Source organism: Aquila chrysaetos, chromosome 8, assembly GCF_900496995.4.
Source record: "Aquila chrysaetos chrysaetos chromosome 8, bAquChr1.4, whole genome shotgun sequence".
Classification (NCBI taxonomy): domain Eukaryota; kingdom Metazoa; phylum Chordata; class Aves; order Accipitriformes; family Accipitridae; genus Aquila; species Aquila chrysaetos.
Window position 1 is genome coordinate 3,316,319 of NC_044011.1, and position 19,703 is coordinate 3,336,021.

The window sequence follows — 19,703 nt, forward strand, 5'->3', positions numbered from 1 at the left end:
AGCCTGCGCCCAGCACCAAACGGCCGGTCTGTGGGTCCGGCTGTGCTGGAAATGATCCTTACGGTGTTGTGAGCGAAGGTTTAGGGAGGTTGGGATGGGGAAAGCCATCAGCTACGGAGGGTCAGAGGCGGGTCGGAGGAAGGGTTGTTGTATTGGAAGTCTAGGGCAGGACACGGTCCCAGTGTGTCCTGGGGTTAGCCAGGAGCTCGGCTATTTATATCGGAGCTCCTGGCCCCTGCTCGGAGTGACTCAGACTCGGCACGATGGCCAGATGGAAACATGTTTTGAAGATGGTCTAATGGGAGGGTGGGGATGGGGGACCCTCCCTGCCAGCATCCCCGGCTGCCTGTCACCCCGCTCCCTCGGGGCTGCTCCTCCCGGGCAAACCCCACGCGAGGCGGCAGCTGAGACCTCGTGGCCGGTGCTTGCCTCGGCACGAGCCACCCGGCTCCCTTCCCCGCCGTATCACCCCGGTGTCCCCAAACCCATCACCGTGGTGCAGCCGGGGCTCACGGACCCTCCAAATCCTCCCCGCCGGCACCATCCGGTCCTCCAGCTGGCTGTCCCCAAAGGTGGTGACGGCATCCCCCGGCCCCGGAGGGGGTTTTTGTCCCCAGTTTGCCCCGGCTGGCAGCCGGGGTGGAGGCTGTGGGGCTCCTCCGGGCCCCACGCACCCCGGCGGGGTCAGGGCTCCCCGGGGCAGCGGGAGGGAGCAGCCGGGCAGGTTGACGCCTGCCGCCGGGAGCGGGGCCCCGCGGGGACGGGGTGCTGCTGACGCCAGGGGAAGGGGCCTCCCGTCTGCCGGGTTGACGGGGTGACTCCGGGGCTCTCACCCCCCCCGCCCCCCCAGCCCCGGCACCCTGGGTGTCCTCCCCCAGCACCCACAAGCACAAGGGGATCGGGGAGGCACAGGGCCTCGACGCCCTTGTGTGTCCGTCCTTCCATGGGGTGTCCGTCTTTCCCGTGTCCATCCTTCTCCTGTCCCCGGTGCGTCCCTCCAGCGTCCCCGCGCAGGTGAGCCGAGCGCCAACGGCCTCAGCTCCTCCTCGCCCGGGATCCATCCTGCCCCGTGTCCCCCTCAAGGGGACGCGTCCCCCCAGGGCCGTGTCCGTGGGGAGTCACCGTCCGCTCCCCGTGCCCCCGCTAGAGGGGGGGGGGGGGTCCCTGAGAAGGGGTTAACCCCCCCAAAAACAAATTACCCCACACGTGGGCCAGGCCCCCCCAAGGGGACACACAGCCAGGACACAGCGGGGGGGGGGTCCTGGTGGCCCCCCCACCCCGGACCCCACGCATTGCTCTGCACCGGGGCACAGAGAGGGGGCTGCCCCCACGGGCGGGGGGTGGGTGGGGGGTGGGTGGGCAACTGGGGGGGGATGGGGGGGGGGTGCCCCGGGGCCGTGACGTCATCGCGGGCGGGGCTCGGCGGGGCGGGGCGGGGCGGGCAGGGGATCCCCCGGGCGCGGGGCCGCGGTGCGGCAGCGCGGAGCCCCGTCGAACCGGGGGGGGGGGGGGGGGGGGGGGGTGTGGGTGGGTAGAGGGCTTCGGAGAGGTATTGCGGGCTCCTGGGGCTGCCCGGCCCGGTCCGGCCCGGTCCGGTCCGGTCCACCATGACCATGAGTTCCGTGGCCGAGAGCCTGTTGGGACCCGACCCCTCCAAAGCCGCTTTCCTGGAGCTCGGTCACCCCTCGCCGCCTCACTACCCGCTGCACGGTCTCCATCCCGCCGGTCATCCCCAGCACGACCCGCCAACTTTTGCCTCCTACGCCCGGCCCGGGCCCTATCCCTACACCGGCGGTGCCCCCCCGCCACCCCACGGGGGTCCCTACCTGCCTTACCCACCCCCCGGTGCCCAGCATCCCCCGGCGGGGCTGACCCACGGCGGCAGACTGCAGGACGCAGGTAAGGTGGGCGCGGGGTGCTCGGCGCTGCGCACCCCCTCCTCTCCCCGGGCACCCACCCGGCGGGGAGCGATGGGAATTCACCGGGAAGCGCCGGGACGGAGCCGTCGGAAGAGCGTTGGGGCTGAGCCGGTCCGTCGGGGAAGCGGAGATGTGGGGGTTCGGCCCGGTGGGGAGGTCCCTGAAGAGACCCGCGGGGGCTGAGGGTGATGTCCGTGGTCGCCCCCCCCCCCCCACCTCCCGGTGTGCCCGGAGCCCCGTGTGGATGGGTGGCTGCGTGGTTGCAAGAAACCCCCGGGGATGGGGAGCATCAGAGTCCCGGCTGCCCTCATCCTGCCCCCGAGACCCCCCGGCTGCCCTCATCCTGCCCCCTGAGACCCCCCGGCTGCCCTCATCCTGCCCCCTGAGCCCCCCCAGCTGCCCTCATCCTGCCCCCGAGACCCCCCGGCTGCCCTCATCCTGCACCCTGAGCCCCCCCAGCTGCCCTCATACTGCCCCCTGAGCCCCCCCAGCTGCCCTCATCCTGCCCCCGAGACCCCCCCGGCTGCCCTCATCCTGCACCCTGAGCCCCCCCGGCTGCCCTCATCCTGCACCCTGAGCCCCTCCAGGCCGGGCAGACTCTCCCTTCTGCCCCACTGCCAACGTGCTCCGAGCTCAGCTCCCTGCCCTGTTGTATCCCCGTTCCCCACTGTTTTCCCCAAAAGCTGACGTGGGAAACAGCAAGCTGAGCCAGCCCGGAGAGAAGCGGCCCCCGGGCTGCCCCACGGAGGGGTCCGGAGCCCGGCTGAGCCCCTGGGCCCTGTGGCCCCCTCGTCAGCTCCGGAGAGCCGTGGCAGTGGCCAGAGCGGACTACGCGCAGGGTGTACGTGGGTGCGCAGACGCGCTTGCCGCCGTGCCCTGCGCTCGCCCACGTCGGCCCCCGTGCTGCTGAGTCGGGGACCACCTTGTCCCCCGTCCCTCTCTGAGCCCCGGTGGGTTTCTGCCCCGCACAAGCCACGTGGCCCAAGAAGGACCCAGGGATGCTCCAAGGCTCGGAGCGGGGAGGAGATGGGTCCAGGACGGGGGCACAGACCTCGCAGCGAGGGGCTGCCCGGGGGCTCGCTGCAGCCTGGGGGAGCAGCGTGCCCCCAGCAAGGGTCCCCGGGGCAGGGGAGTCTGTCCTGCCGCCCCCTCTGTCACCCCATGGGCCCTGCCTGCTCCCCCGTGCGTTGGGTGCACGGCAGAGGGGTCTGTGGCCTGCCCGCTTTTGGGCTTGTATAGTGATATTAAACGAATAATCCCATCCCTCCCTTCCTCCTCCTGTTTCCCCTTTGCTTTACCTGGGGCTTAAACAAACCAGCACAGCAAAAGCAGGTCCCCCCCCCTACTTATTCCCCCTCCCCTCCAAAACTAACCTCCAAAAAGCAAAACCCACTGCAGCCCCCAGGGCCAGGGTGGGATGGTTTGGGGTTGGGTTTGGGGGGTTTTTTTTAACCTCCCAGCGTGTTAGTTTAACTCTCTGCTCCTCTCCCACCCCAAGAACACGAGAAGCCCCCGGCCATCGCCAACGGGGAGCTGCGCATCAACGGCAAAGGGAAGAAGCTGCGCAAGCCGCGCACCATCTACTCCAGCCTGCAGCTGCAAGCTCTCAACCAGCGTTTCCAGCAGACCCAGTACCTGGCGCTGCCGGAGCGTGCCGAGCTGGCGGCCCAGCTGGGGCTCACCCAGACCCAGGTACGGCCCCCGCCAGGGGCGAAGGGGGTGGTCGCGTCCCCGGGGATGCGCCACGCGAGGGGGTCTTGTGCCCATCGCCGCTCCGGGAGCGACTCCGGATTAAGGCTGCGTCACGACGCCGGGGTGCAACTGGAACCGTGCCGAGCCTTGCCGTGCCGCGGCGGGGGAGCTGGCGCCGGTGGGCCCCCGGGGCTCGGGTTTGGGGCGCCCCTGCTCGCACCTCCCAGCGGCACCGGGACTTTCCCAGCCCCGAAGCCTGGCTGCCGGCCCGGCCGTGCCCGGCGTTGGGCGGCCCTGGGCCGCGGGACGGGGTGAGTGGGTTTTTGAAGGCGATGGGGAGAGACAAGCAGGCGGCAGCGGTGCAGCCCGGAGCCAGGGGCGAAGCGAGCTCATAAAGCCGGGGAAGAAGAGACAAGTGGGAACCTGCCGGCAGCGCGGGGGGGGACCGCGGGGAGGAATGAGTGGGGCCACCACCCCAGCGCGGCGGGCTCCACCGTGCCGCACCCCGACCCGGCCCTGGCACCCGGCACCCGGCTGGGCTGGTGGGGGCCACAGCCTGTGCCGGAGGCAGGGGGGGGGGGACGTGGGGGACACGTGGGGATGTGCACGGCTGGGGACTCCTGGGTTGGTCTCCGTTTATCGCAGGTTTGTTTGGGCTCCCTGTGCGCCTCTTCCCACAGTCTCCTCCAGCTGCCCTTAGTGGAGTCTCTGGTGGTTTGTATAGGGTTGGGCTGAAAGCCCCGCTTATCTCAGAGACCCCCACGCCGAATCGGCTGTGCCCCCGGGAAAGGGCAGGCGTAGATGGGGGAGACGGGGACCCCAAAGGGGTCTGTAATTATTGACGCTGGGGGTTTAGGGGGGTGGCGTTAGCCACAGACCCCATCCTCCCCGCTCACCCCTCTCTCTCCCACAGGTCAAGATCTGGTTCCAGAACAAGCGCTCCAAGTACAAGAAGATCATGAAGCAGGGCTCGAGCGCGCCCGATGGGGAGCACCTCCACACCGCCGCCTCCCTCTCCCCCTGCTCCCCCAACATCCCCCCGCTCTGGGACATCCCCGTGCCGGGCAAAGGGGCCCCCCTGGCCCCCAGCAGCTACATCAACAGCTTCGGAGCCTGGTACCAGCCGCACCCGCAGGATGCCATCCCCCGAGCCCCCATGATGTGATGCTGCCACGGATCCAGCAACCGCCGGCTCCGGGAGGGCCAGCGAGGTGGGGGGGATGCTCTGCCGCTCCCCCCCCCAAGGGACCGGGGAGCCCAGCGAAGCCCTGGGGGACCCCAGCGAATGGAGAAGGAGGAAGAGGAGGAGGAAGGCGATTGCGGTCTGCAGGAACCTGGGGATCGCCTGCTCCATCGCGGTCTGAAGTGAGACAGCTCCAGTACAGCACCCTGGTGCGCCCGTCCCGGCAGGACAGGACTCGGCCTCCAGCCGTAGCCCCGCGTCCCTCCGTTCACGGACATGGGGCAGGGGGGGCCCCGAGAGGGGCTGGGGGGCTGGGGAGTCTCTGGACCCCCCCAGCCTGGCCTTATTTATAAATACCGTTCATTATTGTATGTGCCCCCCCCCTTTATAAATAGGCTGTACACTTGTAAAGACTGCTCCTCCGTACCTGCCGCTCCCTTTGGGGGGGGGGGTCTGTCCCTGGTTTGGGGGAGACGCTTCGGTCCCGGTCCTCGGAGGATCCCATCTCCAAAAGGTCCTGGGAATATAGCCCTGCGGGGATGGAGGCATTGGAGCAGGGGGCTGGGGCTGTGTCCACCCCCCAGACATCTGTGCGGGACCCGCCGCTATTTTCAGACATGCAATCGCTCCCCCGAAATGGAGGCGCAATTATAGTAATTGTGGACCTGGGCCCCTCGGTGAGGGGCTTCTCGCCGCCTCCTCGGGGTAATTACGGGCAATTTAGAGCTGTTGAAGATGTCTCCCTTAATAGGGGTGGGAGAGGGAGGGCAGGGGGACACGGGGCAGGCTGGGGACCCTGGGGCAGGTCGAGCCTGGGGTTACTGCCCCACGTCTCCAGCAGCCCCCGTGAATACCTGGCCCGGGGAGCGAGGGTATTTTGGGAACGGGGGATATTTTTCTGCTGCAGGTTTGACAGTGGGTAACCTCTCCCTTTGTGCTTTTCAGAGGCCAGAACCTGGCTAGAAAATACATTATCGTTATTTCTCACTTTTCCCAATCCTGCTCAGTGTTTGTCACTCACGATGGGGACGAGACCCGCGCTGGGGCTCTCCCCAGCAGAGATTTGCTGGTGCAGCGGGTCCGTACCGAGGTTTGCTCCGTTGCACAAACATGCCATGATCCTCGCTCCAGATATTCCCAGCTTATATTTCCCACGCTCCAAGGGTCCCTTCCTGTCCGGGGGACCATGTTTCCCACCACAGCCGGCAAGGTCGGGGAGGGAGCAATGCCGCGATGCCATGCGTGGCTCTGTTCGCTTTGCACCTTCGACAGCACGGGGGGCCGGAGTTTTTCCGAGCACTTGGCTCCCACCTGAGGAGTCGGGTTTTTGAGCAAGCAATCAATAGCTTGGAGATGGGCAGGGCTGGAGATCTGGCGTCGAGCGTGGGAACGGTGTGCCCGGGGCCGGAGGCACGTGGGGAGCCCCAGGTCCATGCCGGGAGCCACAGGGCTGGACACGAGCCCCCGCCGCCCTGCCAGCCGGTAGTCGGCTTGATCCCTCATCCGAGAGGTTTGGGATGCTGGTGGTGACCCCGCTGGGATGCAGGCACGGTTGTCCCCGGCTGTGTCCCACAATGGCCACGGGCGCATTGCGACGAGGGTACATGGAGGACGTGGAGCCCACGGGCTGGCTCGGCACCCTGGGGGACATCGTGGCTGGGACCGACCGCGGTCCGGGGCTGAGACATGACGAGTGGTGTCCTCTGCGTGGGTGGATGGTGTCCACGAGTGGGGACAAGTCTGGAAGAAGCAGGGGTCTGTGCAGGGCAAGACTAGCTTTATTTTCCGTGAGTGATGGAGCCCGTCCTCCCCACCGAGCCTTTAGGGAGGCGGGTGGATTTGCTTTGCACCAACATTGGCAGAAAGGAGAATTTCTCATCCAGAGACTGGGGAAAGCCCAGCTGCTTGCGGGTGGGATTTACCCCACACAGGGGCTTTGGGCTGGAAGGGGCAGCTTTCCTCCAGGAATTACTCTCCAGCCCCGGGAAGGGGCTGCAACATGCTATGGTACTGGCTGCAGAGGGCTCTTGGATGCCTTAGGGTGCTGCCACCGAGGAGCTGGGTGCTGAGCACCATCCCAGCCCTGCGCATTTGGGGTGACCTCCTGCAGAGCCGGCGGTGGGGTTGGAGGGGGCTCGGCAGCGTGGCATGCCCGGGAGGGAAAAGATCTGGCGGGACGGGGGAAGCAGGAGGCAGAGGCCACGGCGCCCGCTCGGCTTTCCCGATGGATGTGCTGCCAAGGACCTGCAGCCAGAGCCGCTCGCAGGTCCCGTCTTGCAGCAGGAGGGACGCAGCAACCCTTGGCTCCCGGGGCCAGGATCCGGCCCGCCCGGCGCTCGCGGTGTGGCCGGGATGGCGGCTGGCGCCCGGACCCCATGGGGAGGGGTGTGGGGGGGCCGCCTTCGCCTGCGGCTCCCCCCTGCACCCAACCCCACACGTGGGAGAGCCACGGCCGACCCCTCCTGCCCTGGCGCGTGGGAGCAGATCCCAGTTAGGGCACCCTTGGGTGCAGGGAAATTCCTGCTCCAGCCCATCTCTCGGGCACCCGGGGGAGCTCAGCGCCCGCTGCCGCCCGCCTGCGCTCGGGTCCTGCTCGGGGTGCTCCTGGGGGACGGGGATGGGGACAGGGATGGGGTCCCGTGCCCTGAGGAGGGGGTTTGGGGGCTGTTCTGCCCTTTCCTCTGCAGCCAAACCGGACGGTGACCCCGCTTTCCTCTGCACCCCGGGAGAGGGGTGGTGTTGCCAGCACGGCATCGCTGGAGCTGGTCTTGGCTCTTCTCCCACCGGCCAAAAGCGTCCCCGGTTGGGGACACTCAGAAAAGGCCAAGAGCACCCCGACATCTCGGTCTGGTAGGGTTTAACCCACTGGATGGGAGAAATCCCACTGGGGGACAGGGACATCCCTGGGCTTGTTTGGCTCCCTCTTCCCTCCACTCGCGCAGGCTGGAAATCCAACTGACCCTCTTCAAATTGCCAGGGCGGGTTTGGGCAGCCGGGGGGGGACTTTGTGTCCCTTTCCCATTCCCAGCCCGGGCAGGGTGATGGGACACGGACCGGGGCGGACCGGGAGCAGAGACGTCCCCGAGGCCACTCGGGAGCGTTTCTGTCCTATTTTCCAGTACCAGCAACGGTGACGGAGCCCCGGCTGGCGGCAACGCCGTGGCTGCCTGGCGTCACTCCTGGGCTCCGGCCGCCGTGTGCCGGGTTAGCCAAGAGCTGGGGAGGAGACGAAGACATGGTGGATGCCAGGCCGGGCCGTGGGCGGGCAGCTGCCCCCGCTCTTTGTGTTGGCAGCGGCGTGACGCAAGAGGCTGGAAGCGGCGTGTTGCAACGGCGCAGGAAACGTGTGCCGTGCTGGGAGGGCTGCGCGCCGGGGCTTGTGCACGAGGGACAGATCCGTGCGGGGATGCCGGTGGGATGCCGGCCACTGCTGCCCCACAGTTTGGACCCACGGAGGCTGGAAACCACAGCTGAGCCCTCGTCCTGCTTGTAGCCACTGGCAAAATCCTCTCCGAGGGGCTGGGTGTCCCCGGCATCCCCATCCCGGTACTGTTCGGCGCCGTTCTCCATCCCCGCTGCCGGCAGGGGATAACTGGTATAATGAAGGATGGTCATTTTATTCCTATGTCAGGGCCAGGACGCTGGGAGGAAGGGGGTGATGGGGTGATGTCTCCACCCCGGAGGGGTCCTGCCTCTGGTTTTCAGGCCCCATTCTGCTTTCGGCAGCCCGCTGGGGCGGCAGCTGCTGGCAGAAGGAGCGGGCTTTGCCCTGGGGAGACATGTCTGGGTCCCGCAGTCCCTTTTGGGGAGCTCTGGTGGTCTTGGCCAACCTCTGGGCTGGAAGAACAGTGGGTGATGCTGGTGCTGAACCTTCCCCCCCCCCCAGGTTGTTGGAGATGGGGCTGAGCGAGAAGGAACAGGGGGATGGCAGCCCAGAGGGGCCGTGCCCGGCTCTGCCGCGGCTCACCGGGCAGGTGCAAAAGGCTCCTGCACCGGCGCTGGCTCCCCGGCACCCAGCCCACCCCATGGGCTGTGGGTGCTGTGACCCCTGGGAACCCCCAGCCCCACCTGGGCTCCGGGACATGCTCCACGGCCAGGATAGAGGAGTGGGACTGGAGGGACTGGGGGCTACATGAGCACAATGTCTTCCCCAGTGCCCATCCCCGGGGCGTCAGGACTGGCGGCACAGGCTGCCGGGGGAGTCCAGCTTGCAGGCAGTGCTGCCGGAGGGGAGCAGGATTAGCGCCTGTCCGCGGGCAGCGATGCACCCGGCATTTATATAATCCACGGATATGAAATCTTCTTTTTTTTTTTTTTTTCCTCCCCCCCCTAAATTAAAAAAGAAAAAAAAAAATAAATAAAATAAACCAGCGCCAGCTCATGCCGTGCTTCTCACTCCAGGCAACGCCGCTCGGTTTCCTCCTCTCCCAACCCGCCGCCTCCTCGCTCTTGCTGGCAGCCTCCCCCTAATAACCCCCGTGTCTCCAGCGTGTCTGCCCGCCTGCCGGCTCTGGGGCGGTTTGCACGCAGCCTCCAACCCCAACCTCAACCCCAAGCGCTGGGGGACGGGGGGCTGGCAGCACCCCTTAATTCTTTGGAACCGGCCCGGTCATGCAGGAGCCGTACTGGGATGCCCAGGGGTCCGGCCGTGCCCGATGCTGGCACGCCGGCGGCACGGGATGGGGATGGGGAACCGGCGGGTGCAGCCCGTGGGGGGGGGGATTTGGGGAAACCCCCACGGGTGGGAGGCGCGAGGTTGGCCCCGCACGGACTTGGCCGTGGGAAGGGGGGACATGGGGACACCTCTGGGGACACTGGGACACCTTTGGGGACGCTGGAAGCTGGGTGCATCCCGGTTGTGCCCGGCGTGCCGGCACCCCACGGTGCCGGGGGTGTCCCCGGATGGTGCAGGGGGACCGTCCCCGGAGCCACCCCACAGAGGTTTGGGTGCTGCCTGGGGCCATGTGGGAGCAGCGCAGGGGGCTGGGGGGGGCCCTCCACGGCCATCGGGGATGCGATGCTGGGGACCAGGTCCCCCGTCCCCAGTGCGGCTCAGTGGGGACAGCACTGGGATGGGGGACGGGGCTTCAGCCCCCGACCCTTTGCTGCACTCCCACCCATGAAACGATGCCGGGGACAGCCGAGCAGGGTGACCGGAGCGGTTCAGCCCCGTCCCCATCCCAAGACCCCACGGCTGGGGGGGGGGTCTTTGGGTCACTCGTGCCCTCCCGGCCCCATAAAACCGATGGGGATAGTCGGCTTCTCCGCAGGGATGGCAAGCGTCGGTCCCGCGGGGTCGGTGCCTTGGTGGGGATTCCGTCCCCTGCCAGCCCTCGCTCATGGGGTGTCCCCAAAAGGGACACCGGGTCAGCCCAGTCACCCTCCCAGTTTGCATGGCTAAGAGCCTACTGGTCCCAGTAACAGGAGCGGGAGGGAAGCGGCAGCTCTCCGCGGCGGTTCAGGGAAGACTCTGCAAAGCAGGAATAAAATCCTCTCACCGCAAATTCCCTCTCGGCGGGGCGAAGCGGGACTCGGGGGGAGCCGGCAGCGGCCGTGCCCACCGCCCAGTGCCATCCCCGGTCCCCGCCCCCCCCCCCCCCCAGCTGCCCCCCAAAAAGGGGGCGCAGGGGACGCAGGGTTTAACTCTACGTTTCCCAAGCCGGAAAACTCCTGAGCTCCTCCCTGCTCACCAAAAACCTCCCAAAAAATGGTGTTTGGAGCCTTCAAATTCAAAGCACTTCTTTTATTAACATTTATAGATCAGCTTTTGTTCACTAGGAAAGCAGCAAAGGACGCTCGGAGGAAGCCCCTGTCCTTAGAGCGGGCTCCCATCCACCAGGATTTTTTTTTTTTTCCTTAAAAAAAAAGCGAACAAAAAACCAGACCGAAAACAGTTTGGTTTGGATCAACTTTATACAAACGAACCTTATGTACACTCTCTTTTTTCCCCCATACACCCCTATTTATATAAGGCAACATAAATAAGATCCTCGGGACTGTACAACACGTATGAACACTTCTTAAAACTGCACTTTCTGCTTTTAAAAAAATAGCATCATTCTCTTAAAAAATAGTAAAGAGGTTTTTTTTTTTCTTTAAAATGTGTTGTCGATTTATTTAAAAAATAGGCATTCTGCTTCGCTGTTAGCTTAACTGACACAGATGGAGGCACTGTTAGAAAACGGACATTAGCACGATTTTTCTCTTTAAAAAATAACTTAAGCCATTCCTGAACTGTTTAAATATTAAAATATTTTCTCCCCACACACTTTTTATTTATTTTTAAATAACCACCTTATTGTCTGACCATCGTCCCGGGCGATTCCCGCGAAGCTGCCACAGAAGCGGCCGGGCTGGGGGTCCTGGTTTACTCCCGTGGGGCGTCCGTGGCCCCCCAAACCGCTCCCGGTCCCCGGATTTCGAGTGTCGCGAGGGCGAAACACATCCCGCTCCTTCGGCATCGGCGACGGGCACCCACACGCCGCGACGCCGCGTCCTCCTCCCCGCCGGCTCCGTTCCCATTGGGGCGCGGGTGCTCCGGGTGCCCCTCGTGCCCCTCCTGGGTGCCCACTCGTGCGTGGGGTGGGGTGGGGGTCACAGCGTGGGGCAGCCCCCCCCCCCCCAAGGCAGCTCACCGGGGTGGCCCCAAGAAGCAAAGCTCCGCCGAGGGACCCCCGGTGGGATGTGGCTCCTCGGGGGCCGTTTTTATTAGGGGGGGGGCGGATGGAAAAAGAAAAAAAAAAAAAATGCATAAGAAGAATTCTCCACCTTTTCCTCGCCTGCCCTGGGCTGGGAGCTAATGCGTTTAACCCTTTGCAGTCCTCTTGTTCCTGAGATGAGCTGGGAGAGGATAGGATATATAAGTGTATATCTAGGGGTGCATGTACATGGTTGTCCAAAAAAAAAAAAAAAAAAAAAAAAAAAAGAAGAAAACCCAAAAAGTAGGGGGAAAAAAAAGGAGGCAAAGGAGTTCTGCCACTGTCTCTCGTTCCTTTTCTCGCTCCGGGCTGTTAGTAGACGGCACCGGTGTTGGGGGGAGGCCCCGGAGAGGTGTGATGCATCGTGGTGGCCGGTGGCGGCTGGTGGGGTCCGTGGGGTCCGCTGAGGGTCTGGGGGTGATACCAGGGGTTGTGCTCCTCCAAAAAGCCGGGGGAAGAGCTGTAGGGAAGCGGCTGCGGGAGCGAGGTCCGGCCCGGCGCGCTGCCGTGCGAGTTACTGTCCCAGACGGCCGGGGAAGGCGGGGAGTTGCAGGCCATGGAGTCGCTGTTGTTGGGGCTGTGCTCCAGCGGCACCTCGCCGTTCTTGTACAGCTTCTTGAACTTGGAGCGGCGGTTCTGGAACCAGATCTTCACCTGGCAGGGAGGGAGAGGGGTCAGCACCCCGTCACCAAAAGCGGACGCCCGGGTTGAACGAGGTACGGGAGTAGGACCCCGGGGTGGGGGTGAGGCGGGGATGCCGGGCAAGCGGGATGCAACAAGGGACGTGGGTGTCATGGAGAGCCCAGGCGCACGATCCAACAAGGGACATGGGTGTCACAGGGAGCCCAGACACATGATCCAACATGGGAAGGGACATGGGTGTCACAGGGAGCCCAGACACACGATCCAACATGGGAAGGGACATGGGTGTCACGGGGAGCCCAGACACACGATCCAACATGGGAAGGGACATGGGTGTCACGGGGAGCCCAGACACACGATCCAACATGGGAAGGGACATGGGTGTCATGGGGAGCCCACACACATGATGCAACATGGGAAGGGACATGGGTGTCATGGAGAGCTTGGACACACCGTGCACCGTGGGAAGGCACCCAGGACATGGGCATCACGGGGACCCCACAGACATGGTGCATCGCGGGAAGGCCCCCCCCGGGACGTTGGTGTCACGGGGAACCCAGACACACAGCGCATCGCGGGAAGGCACCCGGGACGCGGGTGTCACGGGGAACCCGGACACGCCGTGCGCCGCGGGAAGGCACCCATGATACGGGTGTCACGGGCACCTCGGGGACGCGGTGCGTCGTGGGAAGCCCCCCCCCTGGGGACATGGGCGTCGCGGGAAGCCCGTCACGCCATGCATCACGGGCCGCCGGCCCGGCACGCCGGGCGTCGGGAGCGTCGCCGGTGCTGGGTGAGGCGTCGGTGCTGGACGCCCTTGGCCCCTGGGGAAGGAGTGGGGGGGGCGGTGGTTGTCACCCAAACAGGATGTCCCTCTGGGAGCGGGTGACGCGCTCCGTCAGCCCTTTGCCGAGTGTCCTCGATTGCTTCATCGCCCAAGGGAGGAGGAGGAGGAGGAGGAGGAGGAAGGCCGGGTGCTGGGGAGCGCCGCGCCAAGGGCGGCACAAGGGCGCCGGCGCCGGCCCGCAGGCAGGGAGGGCGCCGGGGACGGGATGGGGTGCGGGGGAGTCGCACGCCGCGGTGACGACCCGCTCGCCCTGATGCCAGCAGATCGGTGGGGGGCGATTTGTCCTTGCGCCAAGCAAATCCCAAAAGCAAGGGTTTAGCCCCAAATCTGGGTGCATGAGTGGCGAGATGCCCATCGCGCCCATTCCTGCTTTTCCAGTCCAGCCTAAAGTGCCACCCCAAGCGTAGCGTCCTGGCGAGGGGAATGTGATTCCTGTCCCAAAATCCCTTCTCTCTGCCTGGACCGAGCGGGATCGGGGAGCTGAAGTGCCACGAGGACGGACCCAAGGGGACCCCCAGAAACCCGGCTGGGGGGAGCAGAGTCCGGCCCCCACGTCCCTGCGCTCCAGCTGGACTCGGGGTCAGGACCTGCTGCCGGGATAGGGTGTCCCAAGCACCCCGTCCCGAGCACCCTGTCCCGCCTGGGATTTTGTGTCCCATGTTCCTGGGAGCCAGGACCCTCCCAGGCACCAGGGCAGGATTCGGCCTCAGACCCTGCCGGGTGCCTGGGCAGAGCGAGGTCTGGGATGGGGGTGGCTCCACAGGGAAGGGGATACACCCCAAAACCTGGGGAACGGGGCACGGACTGGGGTCCGTCCCCTCTCTCTGCTCCTTCTCTCCTCTCCACTTTTTCCTCTGCAAAGCAGATCTGCTCCGCACAGGGAAATCTGGCGGCAGGGATCCCGGCGCCCATAAGCAAATGGGGATCATCCATCTCCAGGGACCCCCAGACCCCTCCCGGCTCTCACCATCCAGCTGTGAACGGAGCCCTCACCCAAACCTCCACTCATTCGGGTTTTGTCAGGAGGGGGGCAGCTCCGGCTCCCCCTCTTGCCAATCCTTCCTGCCCGTGGCTGGGAATTGGGGTGACGGGGGGGTGACAGGGGGCTCAGCCCTTACCTGGGTCTGGGTGAGCCCCAGCTGGGCGGCCAGTTCAGCCCGTTCGGGCAGCGCCAGGTACTGGGCTTTCTGGAATCGGCGTTGCAGAGCCGCCAGCTGGTAACTGGAGTAGATGGTGCGGGGCTTGCGGATCTTCTTGGGTTTTCCATTGACCATCCGCACCTCCGGCTCCGGCTCCTCCTTCACCGACACTGGGCAGAGAGCGGAGGTGTGAGGCCGGTGCCGGTGAAGGGGTCCCAGCGCAGGCATCCCACCCCCAGCTCAGGGTCATCCCGCTCTGCGCGGTGACACTGCCCCGTCCCTCGGGGCATCCCCCGGATGGCCGCATCCAGCCCGGCTCCATCCTGCTGCATCCCCCCCGCAGCACCGGGGATGCCGGAGGGGGCTGAGCCCTGTCCCGACATCCACCCCATCCTTCGACGGGGACAACACCCCCTTCCCCCAGCCCCACGGCCACCCCGTCCCCAACTCGGGGACAATTAGAGGGGTGCAACTTCGCCAAGCTCCGGCCACAATCCCAGGGGATCAGCGGGATGGATACGACCCCCTCTCTCCTGAGCATCCTACCTGCTTCTTGTACTGGGAGCTGCTGGTCCCTGAAGTGGCTGTACTGGCGGTAGGAAGGGCTGTAGGAATAGTCGGATTTAGGCGAGTAGGTGCCGGCAGCGCCGATGCCGTTGAGGTTGAACTGGTGGTAAGGGTAGTGGCTCACGGGCTGGCTGTAGGACTGGCCCGAGTAGTAGTCGTGCTGGCCGGTGTAGTAGCCCAAATCGGTGACGGAGGACTCCGGTAAGGTAGGAGAGTCCTTGGAGGCGGCATGGCAACTCAGCGAGCCCGAGAGGTCGGTGAGGATGCTGGAAAGCTTCTTGTCGAAAGAGCCGCTCATCGCTGGAACTGGGGGGGGGGGGAGCTGCCCGCCTGGCTGGGGACCCCCCAACCTGGCGGCTCCGGCTGCCCGCGCGTCAGGCCTGGCGTGCCCAGAGCCGGCTCCTCCGCACCGGCTCTTGCGAAGAGCAACCAAGAGACTGTGCCCAAACCTCCAGCCCCGGCCGCCTGCTTAAAGCCTTTAATTAGGGAGCAGGGCAGGGTGGGTGCGCATTCCGATTGGCTCCAGAAATATTGCCTGGGAGGCAAAATAGGCTCCTGCCTCCTCTCTGTGTGTGTTTTTTTTCCTCTTTCTTTTTTTTTTTTTTTTCTTCTTTCCCTCTCTCAAGAAACAACAAAGAGTGGGTGAAGGAGGGAGAAGGAATAAATAAAGATCGCAGGCTCCTGTCTGCAGGAGCAGGGACTGGGGGGGGGCGGCTGGCAGGGTCTCTGGGGACACCCTGTGATTCAGGGGAGGGCTTTTTTTTCCGGGGGATTGGTGGCCCTCCCGGGGACTTTTGGTGCTGAGGGGGGATTTGGGGGAGGGGGGGTTGCTGGGGGGTAGGGGAGAGGAAGGGTTGGGGTTAGGGGGTAGGATGGATTCAGGCTTGGGGCTGGGTGGCTACAGGGGGATGTTTTAGACCCCCCTCACCTTCTCCCAGCAGTTACCAGTGTCTCCCAGTTCAATGCCATCCCCAAGGCAGAAACCCCCCCAGCCTCATGGAGCAGGGGACCCTCAGGTACCCCAAAACTCGCCATCTTCCACCTGCCCTGTGGGGACCTCGGGGCAGTGACAAGCCCTGATTCTGGGGACATCACCCCCCCCAGGACTCTGTGCCCCTCTCCCACCCCCAGTCAGGGTCCTGACCCCCCCCCCCGCTGCCCTAAGACCCCCTGCCAGCATTGCCCAGCCCGGGGGTCCCAGACCAGCCCCTGCCACCCCCGGCCACTCGCAGGGCTGTCCCCAGCCACCCCCTCCCACCCAGCAGTGTTGGGGGGGGGGGGGGTCTTCGGGAGGGGAACTTTTATTTTTTTGGGGGGGGGGGGTGTCTCTGCCTCTACTGGCAGGTCCTTACCCCTGAGAGGGCCTGGGGGGGGGGCTGGGAGGGAGCTGGGGCCCGATCCTTAAGCCTGGTAGAGGCTTCTCCCCCCCGTCCCCCCCCCCGATCGCCCCCCCCCCAGCAGTGCAGCGCGGTGCAACGGCTCCACCTGACGGCCGCAGCGGGCATCTGCGCCGCTCCTCGGAGCCGCGGGTTCGAGTCCCGGCCCTGCCGCCACCGCCGGGGCCATGAATAAAATAGAAAAATAATTTTTTAAAATGTGAATAGAATGGAAATAGAAAGAATGGAATAGGAATAGGAATAGGAATAGGAATAGGAATAGGAATAGGAGGAATAGGAGGAATAGGAGGAATAGAAAAAATAGAAAAAATAGAAAAAATAGAAATAGAAATAGAAATAGAAATAGAAATAGAAATAGAAATAGAAATAGAAATAGAAATAGAAATAGAAAGAACTGGAGATCAGTTCCAGAGGGAAGCAGCCAGGAAGAGGCAGGAGGCCAAAGCGTGACCCAGAAGTCTGCGTGTGAAGGCACGGGCTCGCCTCCCCGCATGCGAAATGTAATTTGAGATTTGAGGAATTAATTCAGAGGGGACAGAAACGTCTGGGACAAGCCCAGCCCTGCCGCCTGTCCTGCTTGGAGCTCCGCGGGGGCCTCCCTGGGGAGGTTTCCCAAGGTCCCGGAGGAGCCGCTGGGACATCCCCCAGGTCCCCGGCCAGGTTGTCCCTCCAGCCGGACTGTCACCAGGGCTGGTTCCTTCTGGGAGAGGGTTTCTCCAGCAGGAAAAGCCGGTTGGAGAGCTGCAGGCCGGGGAACGCAGCTGGGGAGCGGGGCGCAAACGGGGAGCAGGTCTGTGCAGTCCTGAACCAGTTTGCGACTGGGAGGCACTGGTGCCTGCGGCCGCAGGAGGCTTCTCGGCCAGGCTGGCACTTGGTGAACCCCAAAAACCCAGGAGCTCATGGATGGGAGGGGGGACTGGAGGGGGGTGGTGGTCCAGTTTGGGTGAACTGGGACAGTGGGGGATGGCAGCAGTCGCTGTATGGGGGCACTCGGGGGTCTCCGTGGGTGGGTGCACGCGTGGGGGGGGCTGGCAGGGCTGACCATAGGGCCAAGCCAGCACCCCCACCCCTGCCGTCCCCTGTGTCCCCCACAAGGCTGGAGGGGTTCCCCCCCCCTCCCCGTGCGTCCCCTCCCAAAGTTGGGTGGGTGGGTGGGTGCCCCCCCCAGATGCCCCAGTTGGAAACGCCCCCGCAGCCCGGCAGTGCCCACGGGAGTCCCCTCGTGTCCCCACAGCTGCTGCGGGAAGGGTGCGGGGGGGGGGACACGACCAGGCGGACTGCCCCCCCCACCCCGCAGCATCCTTGAGCGGACGGCTCCATCCAGTGGCCTCTTACAGTAATGACACCCCCTCCTTGGGCGGTGACACCCCTTTTTTGGGTGCTGGCACCCTTGGGTGCTCATACTCCCCCGTGGGTGCGAACACCCCCTTCTTTGGGAGCTGATACCCCACCCGGCAGGTAATACCCTTCCCTGGGGGGGGGGAAGACACCCCCCTCCCACCCTCGGGTGCAGATACCACCCCCGGTGGGTGCAAACACGCTCCTTAGGTGCAGACACCCCCTTCCTGGGGTGCTGACACCCTTCTTTGGGTGCAAACATCCCTCCTTTGGGTGCAAATACTCTTCTTTGGGTGCTGACACCCTTCTTTGGATGCAAACATCCCCCCCTTTGGGTGCAAACCCCCTCTTTTGGGTGTAAATACTTCTCTTTGGGTGCAAACATCCTTCCTTTGGGTGCAAACACCCTCCTTCGGGTGCAACTACCCTTCTTTGGATGCCAACATCCCTCCTTTGGGTGTAAATACCCTTCTTTGGGTGCAAACACCCTTTTTCAGGTGTAAATACTCCTCTTTGGTGCAAACATCCCTCCTTTGGGTGCAAATACTCTTCTTTGGGTGCTGACACCCTTCTTTGGGGCAAACACCCTCCTTTGGGTGCAACTACCCTTCTTTAGATGCAAACATCCCTCCTTTGGGTGTAAATACCCTTCTTTGGGTGCAAACACCCTTTTTTTCGGGTGTAAATACTCCTCTTTGGGTGCAAACATCCCTCCTTTGGGCTCAAGCACCCTTCCTGGGGTGCCGATACCCTTCTTTAGGTGAACCCCCCCCCCCCCCCTTTGGGTGCGAACACCCTCCTTTGGGTGTAAATGCTCCTCTTTTTTGGGTGCCAATGTTCCTCTTTTTGGGTGCAAACACCCTCCTGTGGGTGCAAATACCCCTCCTTTGGGTTCAAACACCCTTCCTGGGGTGCTGCCCCCCCCCTTGGGTGCTAGCACCCTCCTGGGTGGCAACCAAGGCCGCAGGGCGAACCCCTGAAACACCTGACAACCCGTTGGGCTGAGAGACAGACCCATTGCACCCCAAAATGTCCCCAAGCTGGGGGGGGGGGGGGGGGGGTGGCCTGGCCACCTGGCTGGGGTTCTTTGTCCCCGTGCCGAGGGCTGTGTCACCCCCTCGCGAAAATCCACCCATCCCTGGGGAGACGGTGGGTGTTTGGGGTGCTCCGAGCCGGGATCGGGGCCAGTCCACGCTGGGGGACGTCGGGACAGGGACTGGGGACGTCGGGACAGGGACTGGGGACGTGGGGACATCGGGACAGGGCCCCGTGCCAGCACCGTGTGCCGGCTGCCCTTGGGACCGTCCCCTGTGCCGTCACTCTTTCCAGTGACATTGTGCAGCGCAGGACGCGGGGACATCGGGGTGGGGGACACAGGACATCCTGCAGCCCACCCACTCACCCGGGGGGGGGGGGGGGGCAACGACATTTCCCCCTCCACCCACCCGGGGGTTTCCTGGCACGGGTGGGAGTGGCACGATGGCTCCCGGTGACTTTTGCCCGGGTTGGGGACCGTGCCACCTTCCCCGGGAGGGACGTGGGCTGCAGCCATGTCCCCGTCCCCGGCGTGGGGGGGGGGGGGGGCTGTCCCGGGGCACCCCCGTGACCCCGGTCCCACTCTCGGGGTCCCGGCTTGACCTCCTGCCCCCAGCCAGGCCCTCAGGGTGGGGGTCCGTCCAGCCCCATCCCTGGGGGACCCCCCCCCCCCCCCCCAGGTCCTCACAGCCATCCCCGGGTGACTCCCACCGGGTGCCGCAGCCCCCAGCACCCACCCCCGGAGGGAGGGTCCCGGGAGCCGGTACCGGGCAGGGAGCCCGTGCATTCCCGGCGTTCCCGGGTGGGAAGGCGTCGTGGGAGGCCGGGGATTTTCTCTCCCCTCCCGTCCTGCTCCCACCTCCCAGTGGGGTGCAGTGAGGGGGGGGCTGAGCTCAGGAGCGGGGGTCCCATCCCTTGGGGGGGGTCCCATCCCTTTGGGGGGGCCTGATCCTTGGGGGTCCCATCCCAGGGGGCCCCACCCCATGGGGGGGGGGTCTGATCCCAGGGGTTCCCACCCCATGGGGGGGTCTGATCCTTGGGGGACACATCCCAGGGGGTCCCACCCCATGGGGGGGGTCTGATCTTTGGGGGACACATCCCAGGGGGTCCCACCCCATGGGGGGGGTCTGATCCCGGGGGTTCCCACTCCATGGGGGGGTCTGATCCTTGGGGGACACATCCCAGGGGGTCCCACCCCATGGGGGGGGTCTGATCCCAGGGGTTCCCACCCCATGGGGGGGTCTGA

General features: G+C 65.0%; 2 protein-coding genes across 2 annotated transcripts; one reads left to right on the forward strand and one right to left on the reverse strand.

Moving 5' to 3' along the window:
- The first annotated feature begins 1,504 nt into the window (after positions 1-1,504).
- On the forward strand, positions 1,505-5,678 carry DLX4 (distal-less homeobox 4). Its single transcript, XM_030021584.1, has 3 exons — positions 1,505-1,899; positions 3,418-3,611; positions 4,525-5,678. Exons 1-3 carry the CDS (start codon positions 1,608-1,610, stop codon positions 4,774-4,776), a joined length of 738 nt encoding a protein of 245 aa, XP_029877444.1. The 5' UTR covers positions 1,505-1,607; the 3' UTR covers positions 4,777-5,678.
- A 6,021-nt stretch (positions 5,679-11,699) lies between these two features.
- DLX3 (distal-less homeobox 3) lies at positions 11,700-15,130 on the reverse strand. The gene is made up of 3 exons (XM_030021579.2): positions 14,667-15,130; positions 14,100-14,290; positions 11,700-12,146 (listed from the first exon to the last, which is right to left on the reverse strand). Exons 1-3 carry the CDS (start codon positions 14,983-14,985, stop codon positions 11,805-11,807), a joined length of 852 nt encoding a protein of 283 aa, XP_029877439.1. The 5' UTR covers positions 14,986-15,130; the 3' UTR covers positions 11,700-11,804.
- Between the last annotated feature and the right edge of the window lie 4,573 nt (positions 15,131-19,703).